General features: G+C 42.5%; 1 protein-coding gene across 1 annotated transcript in view; it reads left to right on the forward strand.

Annotated features, from left to right (window-relative positions):
• LOC126262652 (integrin alpha-PS3-like) overlaps positions 1-16,778 on the forward strand; it is a 440,796-nt gene that overhangs the window by 151,863 nt on the left and 272,155 nt on the right. Inside the window, exon 11 of the mRNA XM_049959421.1 lies at positions 14,279-14,473. Coding sequence (XP_049815378.1) covers positions 14,279-14,473 — 195 coding nt within the window. The remainder of the gene's footprint in view (positions 1-14,278; positions 14,474-16,778) is intronic.

Here is a 16,778-nt window from a genome sequence, read left to right on the forward strand (position 1 = left end):
CTGACGTTACGGCTAATAATGGAAGCAAGGCTAAAGAAAAATCAAGACACTTTCATAGGATTTGTCGACCTGGAAAAAGCGTTCGACAATATAGAATGGTGCAAGCTGTTCGAGATTCTGAAAAAAGTAGGGGTAAGCTATAGGGAGAGACGGGTCATATACAATATGTACAACAACCAAGAGGGAATAATAAGAGTGGACGATCAAGAATGAAGTGCTCGTATTAAGAAGGGTGTAAGACAAGGCTGTAGCCTTTCGCCCCTACTCTTCAATCTGTACATCGAGGAAGCAATGATGGAAATAAAAGAAAGGTTCAGGAGTGGAATTAAAATACAAGGTGAAAGGATGTCAATGATACGATTCGCTGATGACATTGCTATCCTGAGTGAAAGTGAAGAAGAATTAAATGATCTGCTGAACGGAATGAACAGTCTAATGAGTACACAGTATGGTTTGAGAGTAAATCGGAGAAAGACGAAGGTAATGAGAAGTAGTAGAAATGAGAACAGCGAGAAACTTAACATCAGGATTGATGGTCACGAAGTCAATGAAGTTAAGGAATTCTGCTACCTAGGCAGTAAAATAACCAATGACGGACGGAGCAAGGAGGACATCACAAGCAGACTCGCTATGGTAAAAAAGGCATTTCTGGCCAAGAGAAGTCTACTAATATCAAATACCGGCCTTAATTTGAGGAAGAAATTTCTGAGGATGTACGTCTGGAGTACAGCATTGTATGGTAGTGAAACATGGACTGTGGGAAAACCGGAACAGAAGAGAATCGAAGCATTTGAGATGTGGTGCTACAGACGAATGTTGAAAATTAGGTGGACTGATAAAGTAAGGAATGAGGAGGTTCTACGCAGAATCGGAGAGGAAAGGAATATGTGGAAAACACTGATAAGGAGAAGGGACAGGATGATAGGACATCTGCTAAGACATGAGGGAATGACTTCCATGGTACTAGAGGGAGCTGTAGAGGGCAAAAACTGTAGAGGAAGACAGAGATTGGAATACGTCAAGCAAATAATTGAGGACGTAGGTTGCAAGTGCTACTCTGAGATGAAGAGGTTAGCACAGGAAAGGAATTCGTGGCGGGCCACATCAAACCAGTCAGTAGACTGATGACCAAAAAAAAAAAAAAAAAAAAAAAGCATAATACTGCTCCCCCAATCTGCGTCCATAGTGCGCTGCATGTTTCGAGCCGCCTTTGACCTCGATGACGGCGCTTGTGAAGACGACTAGCGACTTATATAACAAAAATGTAATTCACCCGAAGAGCCGACACGTTTCCATTGATCGATGGTCGAATTCAAATGGTTTCATGCCCACTGCAATCGTAATTGTCGATGTCTCATCGAACACGTGAGGGTGGTATGCTGCGGAGCCCCATGTTCAACAACATACGATGAACGGTGTGCTCCGTAACATTTGTGCGTGCATCAGTATTGTGCTGTTCCGGCAGAGATGTCACAGATCACAACATATATTACTTTACAGAGCACACTAGCCTCCGAGCCCCAAGTTCTGTGAAGAGTCGTGTACGTCCAACCATTTAGCGTCTAATGATAGTTTCACTGTCCTTCTACCAGTTGCCATAGATGCTCACGACGGTAGCACGTGAACATTCGACCATCTTCGCCGTTTTCGAGATACTCGTTCACAGTCTCTGCATAATAATTATCTGCCTTTGTCAAAGTCGCTTATCTCAATGGATTTCTCCATTTTCAGTCAATATCTTCGTTAGGGTGAACACCCGCAAGGCCACCAGGCGGCATCCAACGTCGCGGTGGGCAGTGGTCATAATGTTTTGGCTAATAAGTGTATTTTTCATTATTGTTTGTCAATGTGAAGTCTCTGAAATTAATAACACAATTGAAGCCAATCTCAGTCTTTTACGACGGACTGAACAGAAAGAAATTCACACGTGTTGAATTTAATTTCGTGTGATTATACTGAATGAATTTTTTTCGAGATTTTGCAGCAGAGATAAACATAGTGACACATGTTAAATACAACTTCATGTTGATAAAAGTGATCGAATGTTTTCGAGATGTTTCAACAGAGAAATGTTGTAGGATGGGAAGACATTTGCCTTCGTAAAGTCACAGCAGAGCCGCGTGGGAGAGACGCGCGGTCTGGGGCGTCTTGTCACGGTCCGCGTGGCTTCCCCCGTCGGAGATTCGAGTCCTCCCTCGGGGATGGGTGTGTTTGTGTCGTCCTTAGTGTAAGTTAGTTGAAGTTAGATTAAGTACCGCGTAAGCTTAGGGGCCGATGACCTCAGCAGTTTGGTCTCATAAGACCTTACCACAAATTTCCAAAGTCACAGCGGCATTCGCGCGATAAGCGGCTTCCTCTGTCTCGCGTAACAGCAGCCAGCGGGCTATGACGCAATGTTTGCAGTCTGCCGGAAGTGACAACAGGCGCAGCAGTGATACTGCAGCGTGCGGCAGCTGCGTAAACCGCTCACGCCCTGTCCTGCGTGAGGAATTTCCCTCGTTATGTGACGTAACCAGTTAAACCAGGCACGGGCAGCATTTGTTGACTCACAGGGCTGATTCACTTACTTAACGGTCCATTCTGCTCAGTCAGCGTACAAAATAAGCGACTTTTACAACTCTTGTTGGACAAACTAATGAAGGAATAAAAGTAATTCTTTTTACACATTATTTATCGATTCCTGGATAACATCTTGATTTTTTAAGAATAAATTCAGTCATCTTCAGGTTCTCCCTTCCGAGGAGTGAAAGTTTATTTGTCTAAAATATGGTGTGTCCATGGCGGAAGTTCCGCAATCTGCAAATATTAGCCGGCCGAAGTGGCCGTGCGGTTAAAGGCGCTGCAGTCTGGAACCGCAAGACCGCTGCGGTCGCAGGTTCGAATCCTGCCTCGGGCATGGATGTTTGTGATGTCCTTAGGTTAGTTAGGTTTAACTAGTTCTAAGTTCTAGGGGACTAATGACCTCAGCAGTTAAGTCCCATAGTGCTCAGAGCCATTTGAACCATTTTTGCAAATATTACCTGAAATCAGAAAACAAACAAATTTCTTCATCTAGTGTATTTACGCAGGAAGTAATAGCATGGTTGTGCATTAAATTTTACAGAATTTAAAGATGTAGCTTTGTAGGGCATTTTTGGTCACTTTTTTACAATATCTACAAAATAAATTGAAGTAAGGAGGAGTAATTCAGCCAAATTTCAGAAAGATATTATTATTAGTGAGCCCACAATCCATTCCGTCAGCCTGAAATATACTGTATCTCAAGCTTGCTTACTTACTCCTTGGTTCAGAGTGGTTCAAATGGCTCTGAGCATTAAGGGTCTTAACATCTGAGGTCATCAGTCCCCTAGATCTTAGAACTACTTAAATCTAACTAATCTGAGGACACAAAATTGTTAAGGCTTTCGTGGCCACTTGTTGACAAACTGCCTATTGGCTTCTGTCTCGGGTTCTTCGGCCGACGTTCATCTAATGATTTTTCTGAACACGCGAACAGTTTCAACAAGAAAGAGGAAAGCCTTAAGGTAAACGGATCCTGGCTTCCCGTACTGCAGCGAACGACCGTCGCAGGTAGCAAGAGGAGAACCGCACCGGAAATGACCGCGGAGAAGCCCTCTTACGTTGGCGCGCCAGGTACATATAGTCTGCGGCCGCGAGCTCGCCTCCAGTTTACCACCGGCAATGGAGGGTGAAGCTTTGACAATGCCAGCCACTCGTGCTGGCGAAACGTCAGAAAAATCATTAGATAATCTGAGGACATCACACACATCCATGCCTGAGGCAGGATTCGGACCTGCGACCGTAACGGTCGCGCGGTACCAGACTGAAGCGCCTAGAACCGCTCGGCCACACCGGTCGGCTACTCCTTGTTGCTACAGCCCGGGTTGGGCCTTGGCCTCCTGGACAATCTCCGCCCACTCTTCTCTACTGGCTGCCTTGACTCTCCATCTTCTAACCCCCATTTTTATCAAATCCTCCTCCACGTTGCCTCCTCCTTTGTCTGCCCCTGATACGGCGTCCACCTGCTTTTTCTTTGAAAACTTTCTTAATTGTGCTGCTCTCCACCATTGTTTCTACATGTCCCAAGCAATGTAGTCTATTTCTCTTTATTTCTATCACGATAACTAGTTTGTTATACAACTCTCTGATTCCCTTATTATTTATGATTCGCCAAAATTCCCTATAATTCACTGGCCCGCAGATTTTCCTAAGTATCTTCCTTTACTATCTCTGCAACGACTCCTCATCATTTTGCGTCTTTGTCCACGTCTCCGAACCATACATCACCACAGGTCTCGCTAGTGTACGATACATTGTGAGCTTCATATTCCTACTAAGGCTTCATGCTTTAAATACTTTAATAAGTACATAGTAGTCCCAGTTAAAAGCTGTAATCCTTGCATGTATTTCTTCTCTCATATCATTAGTCTCAGTTACCAGTGACTCAAGATATTTAAAGCTCTCACAGCGTTCAAATTCTTTCCCGTTCAAAGTCATGCTTCTTTCTCCTTCACTATACCTTTTCCTAGATGTTAACATATACTTGGTCTTTGACTGATTAATTGTAAACTCCATCTACGCTCTGCATCTTTCTAATTTTTCAAGCTTTTCTTCCAGATCCTGTTTCCTACTGGATAACAAATCAATATGATCTGCATATGCAAGATCCTGCATCATTCTATTAAACAGTATTCCCCAGCGGTGCCGCTTTGTATCTTTATCGCAATGCCTCTCCAAGGCGATATTAAATAGAACAGTGGAGAGCTCATTTCCCTGTCGGAATCATTGGCTAACTTCAAATTCCTTTGATAAAGTGCCCTCAACCTTTGTTTTGCATGCTGTTCTTCTCAAAGTCATTTTAACCAGTCTTATTAGTTTTCTGGGTACTCCTGCCTCTTGCATTGCCTTCCAGAGTTGATCCCTCTTGATACTATCATAATCTTGTTTGAAATCAATAAACAAGTGGTGGACATCGATATTGTACCATTTTTCAAGGATCTGTCTGACAGTAAAAATCTGATTCGTAGCAGATCTATTAGTTCTGAAACCACTCTGGTAGTCTCCTAGATAATCTTCTACATATGTTCTGAGTCTCCACGCCATGATTGTTCCTAATACTTTACATACTATACAGAGCAGTGCAATTCCTCTATAATTCACACAGTCGGCTTTGACATTTTTCTTATGCGTAGGGCAAAGCATTGCTGTATTCCACTGTTCTGGCATATTTGCTTTCCGCCATATTTCTACTATAATCTCATGCAAAACCCTTATTAGTTTTTCTCCACCATATTTTACAATTCCCGCTGTAATGTTGTCTTCTACCTGAGCTTTGTTGTTTTTAAGAGTCTTGATACTAGTTTTAACTTCTTCCAGCGTAGGTTGCTCGACGGATTCCTGGTACTCCTCTGTTTACTTCCATATACACCTCTTGTACCATAGCAGCATCAACTTCACCTTCGTTTTCCATTCTATATTCAATAGTTCACTAAAATACTCCACCCATCTATCTAAAATCTGATCTTTTTCTCCAAACAGATTTGCGTCCTTATCGTTACAAAAAAAACTGCTCTGCATTGGAACCCTTTCCTTATATCTTTCACCCTTATACAGAATTTGCACAAGCTGACGGAATACATTCGGAGCATACTTAAAAAGATATCAATCTGAAATTTGGCTTAATTACTCCTCGGGCATGTCCGCAAGGAGTAATAAGCCAATTTTTTCATTTTAATTTAGTAATTAGTTACTGCAAAGAACGTGACGAAAAACATACGACAAAATTATATCTTTGTTTCAAACGTCTGCCATTTTATAATTTTTCAAGTTTCACAAACTGCGTAGCTATTTCGTGCGCAATGTTCTATAGATTAAGAAAAATTGTTTGATTATTATATTTCAGGTAAGATTTGCAGGCTGCAGGACGTCCTGGCCGACACACATCATTTTGGACAGAGCAATTTCCACTCCTAGGACGGGGGCTTAATGAGAGCTGGCTTCCTTAAACAAATAAAAAAATGTTGGCCAAGAATCAATGAATAATGTGCAAAAAGATATACCTCATTAGATTTTCCAAGAAAATCGTAAAAGTCGCTTATTTTGTAGGCTGGTTGAGGAGTATGGAATCTTAAGATCGCGGGCGGCCTCGTAGCACAACAGCAACTCTCCTTGCGCATTAAGTCAAAACTATGGCGTCCGTGATATTAATGTTTTTCGGTAACGCATCAGTATGAATGGCACCCATTTCTTGACTCGCCATGCCGGCAAATTACGCGTCAAAACACGTTTTTGTTGTACATTCAATTTATGTTCATCCCGTCTTCAGTTGTTTACATTTAATTAAGCATCGTGAACATTGTTTCTTTACTTACAAAGTTTTACGTTAGCTGTCTCAAAAGTCTCTGTTACAAAATCCTGCAACGCCATCAGTGACAAAATAATGTTCACGACACTTAAGTGTGCGTGTGTGTGAATTCCTAAGGGACCCGACTGCTGAGGTCATCGGTCCCTAGAATTACACACTACTTAAACTAACTTATGCTAAGAACAACACAAAAACACACACACACACACACACACACACACACACACACATACACATACACATACACACACACACACACACACACACACACACACACACACACACACACACACACACACACACATGCCCGAGGAAGGATTCGAACCGCCGGCGCGGGTGGCCAAATACTTAGGTAAACGTAAACATATGAAGATGGGATGCCAGGTATCTTGAAGTGTTATCATGGAAAAATAAGCGTGCATAAAAGCAACTGGTTGCAGGCAATTCATTATACGAGGGCTGTTTGGAAAGAAAGGACCGATCAAGCGCGAAATGGAAAAACATCGTGTAAATCCGATGAGCTCTCCACAGATGTGTTGGGTAGTGTCTCAAGTATGCGCATCGATCACCTAACGTCGCTCTGTCCAGTTCCGAGCGCACAGTGAGCACGTAAAGATGCGTAGAAAATAGTGTCTCCCGGCAAGTATGTAAGGCTGGTGAGAGATTTTGCCTGATGTCATGCAGCGCACATAACATAACTGTCATGCGTTTCCTACTTCATGAAAATTCTCGACCGGACTCTGCAGGAGCAATGAAATGCTCCTACGCCGTTTTCGACGACATGTGTTGGATCACTCGCAATACATCCCTTAACTGGTTCCCTCTGAGTTTCATCTCTGCTCACATGAACTGCTGGCTATGAGACAACATTATGACACAGACAACGTGCTGTAGACCAGCGTAGAGAATTGGCGGAAAACACAGACGGCTGGCTTATATACGACAAATGTTTAACTTCGAGCGTCGGCTACATAAAGAAGTAGCTACAAGGTGTATCTATCCGTTGCAAATAAAACAGTTTTGATTTTAACAGTGGTTTCCATTTCGCAACCGGTCGGACCTTACTTCTCGAAAAGCCGTTGTAAATTACCTTCAGTTTAAACGGTTGCAGTGTTCTAATATTCTCTCGCTCTCTCTCCCACGAATTTCTTCCGCGAGTCTGACTCAAAACCAATCGTGCACCGGATATCCAGACCGGGGGCCGCCGGTTGTCTACCCCCCCTTCCCCCCCTCCCAAAAAAAACCAACCTCCTTATTCTTTGCGTTCAGTTCTTATGAAACATTAAAAATACTATTGCACGTATGGCGATATTTCTCTCGTTTCCATATTGCGGAGTGCACAACAATGTGCCAGATTGCTTAGGTCCTTACATACTGCAAAACAGTATTCTGGAATTTCATCTCTGAACTGGTAATCATGAGATAACTTACCAGTTTATCCAAAATGGCGACAAACGGTAGAATGCGCTGTAAATTTGAACGACTCCTTTTCTCCAAAAAGGCGCCTTCATACAGAAAATGTCTTCCTTTGGGTCGGTTGACGCCCAGGCAGGATGGGAAACCTGTGAGGAATAGAGGTATTATCTGCTTCCTGTGGTCAAGTAGGTAGAACTTGACTGCTGCCTTTCTCAGCGGTTTGCAGGAAACCTATTTTTTGACACCAGAGGCGAAGTAATTAGCACTGTCATAAAAAAAGCCCTGTCTGCAGCCATCTCGCCCCTTCTTCCTTTTGTTTGAGTATCCAATTTTTCTTTGACAGAAAAATCTGCAAGTAAAGTTATGTACATATCGAAACACGAGAGAAATTCCAAAAGTTAGGTCTCCTGTATTTTTACTTGTACAAACAACCGTTTATTTTCTGTGATAGTTACATCATTTTAAATGCTGAACAATACTTTATTGTTTTACATAATCAGTTGAGGTTTGGTTGCAGATCGATGGTTTGACGGGCGACGTGTGGGCGAGCGTAGTTATTTGAATTGCATACGCCTTTTGAGGGTTGAATAACACTTGGGCGGTTTTTTGTTCTACTGATTTTTATTTGTATGAACTAGTTTTCAGCTTATTAGGCCATCTTCAGATAACTGCTGTCTATTGTTTACAAGGAGCTTGTGTTCTTATGAACCAGACATTCTGGACTAAAATACAACACACTTACATACGATCTTTAGTTATGATATTGTCTTTGGAATTGTCAAACGGGTCTTTTGACTTTCTGTTGCGTAAAACTGTTCTTTAACATAAAAAAAATCACATTTTATGGTTTGTCAGTACCATGTATGACAATAATTATAAATATTTACAATACACATTATAACAAATTTACAATTTTTTGGTATTTGTTGTGAGCAGTTGCACTGGACATTAATTGTTGGTTGTACAACAGCGATGTTTTCTTTGGCGGTTACATTTTGTTATTAGAAAATTGTGCATTAATGTACACCAAATATTACATTGTTACAGTTGAGTTACAGTTAGGAATGTAAACACATAAGGGATATTACATTATATTGGGGTGTGAATTTGTTTATTATTGGAACACTTTGTGGTTAGTAGCAGGTTTACTGTATTGTGTAAAGTTTAAGAGTCGTTTTGGGCTCAGTTGCAATTGGTCATTTAGGACCGGCTGGGGATTTAGGGCTAAGTGTTTGTTAATTTCAGTGCTTCTAGTAGGCTGAGTTTTCTGGCTTTGTTGGCTATATGTAGCACTTCTATGTGTGTTAGATATTTGTGTCCTTCTTTGAGCACATGTTCAGCAAAGGTGGAGTCTGATTTATTTAATCTCCAGCTGCGTTCATGTTCAGTCAGCCTTATTGATATGGCCCAGCCCGTTTGACCAATGTACAGTTTATTGCAGTCAGTGCAGGTTATTTTGTAGACCCCACTGTTGCTTAGTTTATCTGTTTTGTCCTTGCTGTTGAATAGGAGATTAACTGTAGTACCTCTTGCATAACATGATGTTTTATAGTTTTGGGCTTTCAGTGGTTTGGCTAGTTTGTCTGATAGCTTACCTAGATATGGTATAGTGCACCAGTTGGTTTTTGGTGTAGTTGTTATTGCAGAGGGGGAATAAATGTAGGGCAAGATTTTTCTTCTTTGTTTCTTGTGCAGGATTTTGTAAACTAATTCAGGGTTATAGCCATTGTTATATGCAATGTATTTAATGGTGTCTACTTCTGTTTGTAATTTCTGTTTTGACACTGGATGTGACGCGGTATACCATGGAATGGAAGGCTGCATGTTTGTGTGTTATTGAGTTTTGTGAACATGCGGGTATTATTGTGTCTGTTGTTGTGGGTTTTCTGTAAGTTTTGAAAGTGTGTCTATTTGTGGTGATATCTATGTTAAGGTCTAAAAAGTTAATGGATTTTTCACCTAGCTCCATGGGTAATTGTACGCCTTTCCTTAGAATTTCTCTTCTCCGGATCTGAATTGTTCTTCTGAGTTTCTTCAGTGTGACACAGTACCTGTCAGCGCTGGTTGTTGTCCCAGCAGGCAGAAAGTCGACCAACAGTAGTACCGTCCGGGACTAAAACACAGCTGTAGTGACTTTACCAAGAGACTGTGTTTATTTGAATTTTCGCGGCTTGGGCGAAGAGGGATCCTGCCACTCGTATGACTGTTGGTTTGTCTCTGGTGGAAAGTAGAAAGCTGAGGTTGCGGCCCGTCGTGACAATGGACTCCAAAAAATTGTTCTTTTCATCTCCATAGAGGCGAAGAAGTTCGCGAGAACAGTGAATTCGTTGCTGCTTGTGATGTCCTGTCAGCATAAGCGATACCAATCTTGCAGATACTTTCCCATTTTGCAACTTTTACTTTAAAATCCTATGGATGGGGCTTCGGGAGACCTCAGGAACCAAAATGCAGAGAACATCCAAAATTATGCTCCGATATTTACGCGTGGTTTCCTCCACCTTCGCAAGTGTCTTGTCGAGAAATGACGGCCCATCGCTATTTTCTGCTTCGTGGATTTCAGTTAAGACCTCCTGTAAACTCTCTACACCACTTACGAACATTTTTGACATCGATGCACGGCTGCCATTAGACGTCTGTCAATTAGTGGTGAGCTTCAACTGGTTTAACACCTTTTTCGTCCAAAATCGAGTAATTGCACGAACTTGTCACTTGGCGGTATCGTTCAACGGGAGCTCGCTTTTGAATAATTGCCACACCAAGACAGAGGATGCGAGCGTGTTTGTACGAAGTGGCTACAAAAAAGAAGCGGGACTATGCTGTCACAGAGTAAGTACGCATACGCCAAAGGTGAAGCATGAAGCCAGTCGAATGCGGTATCTCTGGTGTCTGCAGAGAAACCAGTGTGGTCGCAGCCTTCGTTCGCGTAAGAGCTGTTATTCTGTTTTTCCGGAGAAATGATAAATATAATAACAGAGAAACGAATCGTCGTGAAGTTTCACATGAATCTTGGAAACACTTCTGGTGAAACCTAACTTTTACTAAAAGAAGTGTATGGCGAAGACTGTTTATCATGAACACGAGTTTTTAAGTGGTTCGAGCATTTCAAAGATGGCCGATAAGACGCTGAAGATGACTCACGCCCGGGACGCCTCTCAACATCAAACAGGGATGAAAATATTGAAAAGTAGGTAATCTGATTAGATCTGACCGTGTGTTTAGTATTCGGTCGATTGAAAAAGAATACATAAGGCAAGTTTCAGATAACCATTTTAACGTGAGAAAAGTGTATGCAGAACTGGTGCCGAAAATTCTCGTGGTGTAACAAAAAGAAGCCCGAGAAAATATTTGTACTGACACTTTGAATACCATTGAATATGATCCCGATTTCTTGGAAAGAGTTATAACATGTTTTTCTCTTATGATCCAGAAATGAAGCACCAATACATGTACTGGGAGGACCCAAGTTCACAGAGAGCGAAAAAAGCTCGAATGAGCAAATCAAGATTCGAAGCGACGATGAAGCTTTTCTCCATATACGAAATTGTATATCTTCACTGAGTTCCTGAAGGCCAAACTATTAACCAACTTTACTAACTAGAGGTTATTGTTCAACTCCGAAAAGAAGAAAAACAAGTCATAGACTCTGCATCAAGGTAACGCACCTGCTCATACAACACTGTCTGTTAAGAGGTTTCTGGCGAAATACAGCATCCCAGTGTTAGACCACTCACCTTACTCGCATGACTCAGCGCCTTGTGAGTTTTACCTAATCCCCAAGGTCAAATCTGCATTAAAAGGAACAAGATTTCAGTCCGTTGAAGGAGTGAAAGGAAAAACGACACGCGTAATCAAAGAGCTCACAGAGGAAGACTTCCAGTACTGTTTCCATCAAAGGAAAATTCGCCTGTAGCGTTGCAGGGGTAGAGGAGGGTAGTAGTATTTTGAGAGTGACAATAACTAAATATATATCTTTCATAAATAAAATGTTTTACAGCAACAGCTCCGTTATTCTATAGGCACACCTCGTATTTGGAAGTGGAGGTAGCATCACTCACAACACCGTGGTGAAGAATCTATTAACCCTGTGGAGCATAGCAGCCACTACAGGGGAGAGCTGTTAGTGATTGCTTCTTTGGCGTTTTCAGTCATTCCTGAGGCTGAAAATACACACAGTCCACTGCAGTGGGTACTCCCTGCTGCTGTTGTACCCTGCATGCATTTGTAGCCTCCAGGTTGAATGAAAACATCAGAGAAGTGGCCATTAAAAACTGTCTACTGCAGAGACAATCATTCACCACAGGGTTAACAGTATGTTTACAGAAAAAAAAGGAGACCTTTTCTTGAGGCTGCTCTCGAAAAAATAATATTAAGAAATGAAATGCACCAAAGCGTTATTTGTAACTAGGGGATCAATATTCCGTAGGAACATAAATCTAGCTTTAATTAAGGGGGGACGTTCATGAAACGCACCGAAAATGTCAATTTCCTGTTTATTTTTTTATTTGTTAGTAGAACTTGTGGACAATAAGTTCCCAAGCCTTCAACGATGAAACCACATCCAAAGTGCCTGAAAAATAATGACATGTGTGACACGATATTCTTGCCGCGTCCACTTTTTGAAGCAACACTTCAATACTAGCAACGGATCCGTGGATTACTTTCAAGTCAAGCTGTACGGGATACATCTAGAGGGCTGTGATATATGCTCTTTGGTTTTATAGATCATCTGTGACTCTGTTCCGTATCTAAGAAATAATAACAAATCAGCTGCTCTGTTTGTGAGGAAGGAATTCTTGTTTTGCCAGAACCTATCCAGTATAAATGACGTGAAAAGTGCAATATGGGATACATATTGCCATATGGTGTCGACGAATGAACATCGAAATCATTATCTCTGCGACATTAAAATGGGTCAAATGGCTCTAAGCACCATGTGACTAAATAGCTGAGGACATCAGTCCCCTAGACTTAGAGCTACTTAAACCTAACTAACCTAAGTACATCACACACATCCATACCCGAGGAATGATTCGAACCTGCGACCGTAGCAGCAGCGAGGTTCCGGACTGAAGCGCCCAGAACCGCTCGGGCACACCGGCCGGCTGTGCCACAAGGAGAGGCTTCCATATTGTATCCTGCATGTTGACACCCCCACGCACAGGTTTCTGGCCGATCCTGAACTTCTTAAAATGTGCGTTCACGGCAAAACCCCGAATGGAAATGAGTCTCTAAATTCGCTTATATGCCCTAAAACCATATTTTCGTGTGCTACATCTGTTAGATTTGCAACTTATGATGAGGTTCTTGTATATGACGTAGAGAGGATGAAGGTATTAGAGAGAATGGGGTGTAAGACAGAAAATTACACTCAAGATATCTTGAGAAAAGTAGATTTACAACGTCTCTCCGCAGCTGGAATGTCTGTTGAAGGCCAGGTAAAGGAAAGAATGCATAAAAGAAGAAACCAGAAGAGAAGCCTCGAAGAGAAAGAGGTCTCCTATGTACAAATCTGGGACCCTCGAGGAGTGACATCAATGTTAGGATGAATTTTAAAATGCATTTCCTGAAAATTAAAGTTTTATGTACGTTTTTCTCTGAATCTATGACGGCTATAATTACGAAGTTTTGTACATTTCTTTCTATAAAGCCAATAAATGTTGTGCCAAGAGTAAAATTTGAAATTCTCAGTGTGAGCCGAGATATGGGACAAAGAGCTTGGAATTTTCCATATGTTTTATATTGTGCTTACAGAATCACAATTAAAAAATCATTGAAATTCTTCAATTCGATATATTCAAAACAATTCATGAAAGGAGCTTACTATACGCAAAGACACTACGCAGAGAAAATTTTGTAGAAATCTCTTGAATAGTATCTGAGGAAAGACACATATATTATTTTTTGAAAATAAAACATTTAAATTCCATAAAGAAAGTTAAATATATATAATCCAAAAGGTGATCATGATGTTCGATCTGTGGGGCGCTCAACTGCGCAGTCATCAGTGCCCGTACGAAGTCGCAATCTTTACACAGTCCAATCTAACCACTTACACGATTGATGATGATGAAATGATGAGGACAACACAGACACCCAGTCCCCAGGCAGAGAAAATCCCCAACCCGGCCGGGAATCGAACCCGGGACCCCTCGATTAAGAGGCAGCAACGCTAGCCCATATACTACGAGCTGCGGACTTATAATTCAACGAACTATACAGTAAAATTTGTTAATTTCATGTAAAGCATGGTACTGAATTTTATTGATGTATCTTCAAATTGTGGATTTGGTGCATGTTTTAAACAGCATGTGTTTTTCATGGACATCTCTTTGTCTGTTACTTGACCACCCTCGAGCGCTCATGTGCGCGACTTGGAACGTGGCGAGACGGGCTTCACCTGTAGTGTCTCAAAATGGATGTCTACGCCATTCGTTATAACTTTCGACTAGCCGCTTGACGACTGGAGAGCGTAAAGTTTTGTGGCGCGGGCGGTTGCAGACGTGGCGGTGGGTGCGCCGTACGGCGACCAGGGCGGCAGCGTGTTCGTGTACCTGGGCAGCGGCGACGCTCGGCGCATGGGCCGTCTCCTAGGCCCCCAGAGGCTGCCCAGCTCCGGCCACCCGGCGGCCACGCAGCCCGGCTTCGGCATCAGCGTCGCTGGCGGCGTCGACGTCGACGGGAACGGCTATGTCGGTGAGTGTCACATCTGCTAATATACAAAGAGGTGATACAGTTCCTGGTGTAGCGATATGCACTTATACAGATGGCAGTAGTATCGAAAGAGCAGTGCATTGGTGCAGCTGTCATTTGTACTCGAGTGATTTACGTAAAAAGGCGTCCGACGAATCATGACCGCACGACGAAATTAACAGCCTTAGTAGTTGCAGACAGACGCATCGGACATTCCATTTCGGAAGTCGTTCGGGAATTCAGTATTCCGAAATCTACAGTGTCAAGAGTGTGCCGAGAATACCAAATTTCAGGCTTTACCTCTCACTACGGACAACGCAGTGGCTGACGGCCTTCACTTAACGACCGAGAGCAGCGGCGTTTGCGTCAGTCAATGCTAACAGAAAAGTAACACTGCGTGAAATAATCGCAGATATTAATGTGAGACGTACGGCGAACGTTTGCGTGAGGACAGTGGTGTGAAATGTGGTGTTAATGGGCCATGACAGAAGAGGACAGACACCAGGAGGTACTCATTGACGAACGATACAGCTTCAACGAACACATAACGACTGATCACTAACAAAGCGGAAAGCTTAATTCACAAACTAGTGACATTGAACGTGACACTACAGAGACTTCCACTTGCACACATACGAACGTAGCACCGTCCACTTTTTGAGTCGGTAGAGAGCTTTGCAGCTACTACATGGGCGCGTAGACTCGCTGTCGTATTGAACAAAATCACTGTTAAGCGAGGGCAGAGGGATGTGCTACTTTAACTATCTGGGGCGATCGTTCGGTACTTGGAATACATACTATTGATATGTTATATGTCAGACTGTAACATACTAGCTGAAGATGGATAGGCCTGAGAGTGTTGCAGATCCCTGGGCAGCACGTAGAGGATAGGAACCAACTAAAAAGTGGGCGCGTTACTTGGCAAAGAGAGTGGTTATGGATGCACAACAACTCTGGCCGAAGCATGGTTAATTTTTAGGCTGGACACAGTCCCTGTCCCACACACGTGCTGTGCGTGTCGCTTCTTTCAGAATGGAATCGGTGCAGATATGGGGAAATTGGTTCCGCAGAACACTTCCTTTTGAAATCCATTAGATACAGAGGCTTATGTAACAACATAGAACACATAACAGAAAACAGACTACACGAAACACTGAGGAACCCAGGCACATGGGCACTGCTGAATAGAATCGCTAACAACATCTCAGATGCAGAACATGACACACATATACAGACATGAAGTTCAGTACCAAGTCCCCTTCCCTGGGTTGTGAAGTGACACCTGTACCTACTCTTTCCTGTTTTCTTCGTGTTCTCTCCTTAAAATATGCCGTAGATTTATAATTTCCTATTCCCGAATTGATGTCTTTTTCTTTAAAAAATAAGGGCAAGTAAATAAACGTAAGTAAGTAAATAAATATAACACCACAGAGCAGACACCTCCATGTGTGCTCCATTGGCAACAGTGTCCATGGCCTCAACTGTGCAGCACAATTATGCTGCATAGTGGAGGCTGTGAGTGCTGGCTAAGAGTACTTCAGGCTACATAAAGTAATATGATGGCAGGCAACACCATTAGAAGTGCAGATATATACAGGGTGTTACAAAAAGGTACGGCCAAACTTTCAGGAAACATTCCTCACACACAAACAAAGAAAATATGTTATGTGGACATGTGTCCGGAAACCCTTACTTTCCATGTTAGAGCTCATTTTATTACTTCAAATCATATTAATCATGGAATCGAAACACACAGCAACAGAACGTACCAGCGTGACTTCAAACACTTTGTTTCAGGAAATGTTCAAAACGTCCTCCGTTAGCGAGGATACATGCATCCACCCTCCGTCGCATGGAATCCCTGATGCGCTGATGCAGCCCTGGAGAATGGCGTATTGTATCACAGCCGTCCACAATACGAGCACGAAGAGTCTCTACATTTGGTACCGGGGTTGCGTAGACAAGAGCTTTCAAATGCCCCCATAAATGAAAGTCAAGAGGGTTGAGGTCAGGAGAGCGTGGAGGCAATGGAATTGATCCGCGTCTACCAATCCATCGGTCACCGAATCTGTTGTTGAGAAGCGTACGAACACTTCGACTGAACTGTGCAGGAGCTCCATCGTGCATAAACCACATGTTGTGTCGTACTTGTAAAGCACATGTTCTAGCAGCATAGGTAGAGTATCCCGTATGAAATCATGATAACGTGCTCCATTGGGCGTAGGTGGAAGAACATGGGGCCCAATCAAGACATCACCAACTACGCCTGCCCAAACGTTCACAGAAAATCTGTGTTGATGACGTGATT

Source organism: Schistocerca nitens, chromosome 6, assembly GCF_023898315.1.
Source record: "Schistocerca nitens isolate TAMUIC-IGC-003100 chromosome 6, iqSchNite1.1, whole genome shotgun sequence".
Taxonomy (NCBI): Eukaryota; Metazoa; Arthropoda; class Insecta; order Orthoptera; family Acrididae; genus Schistocerca; species Schistocerca nitens.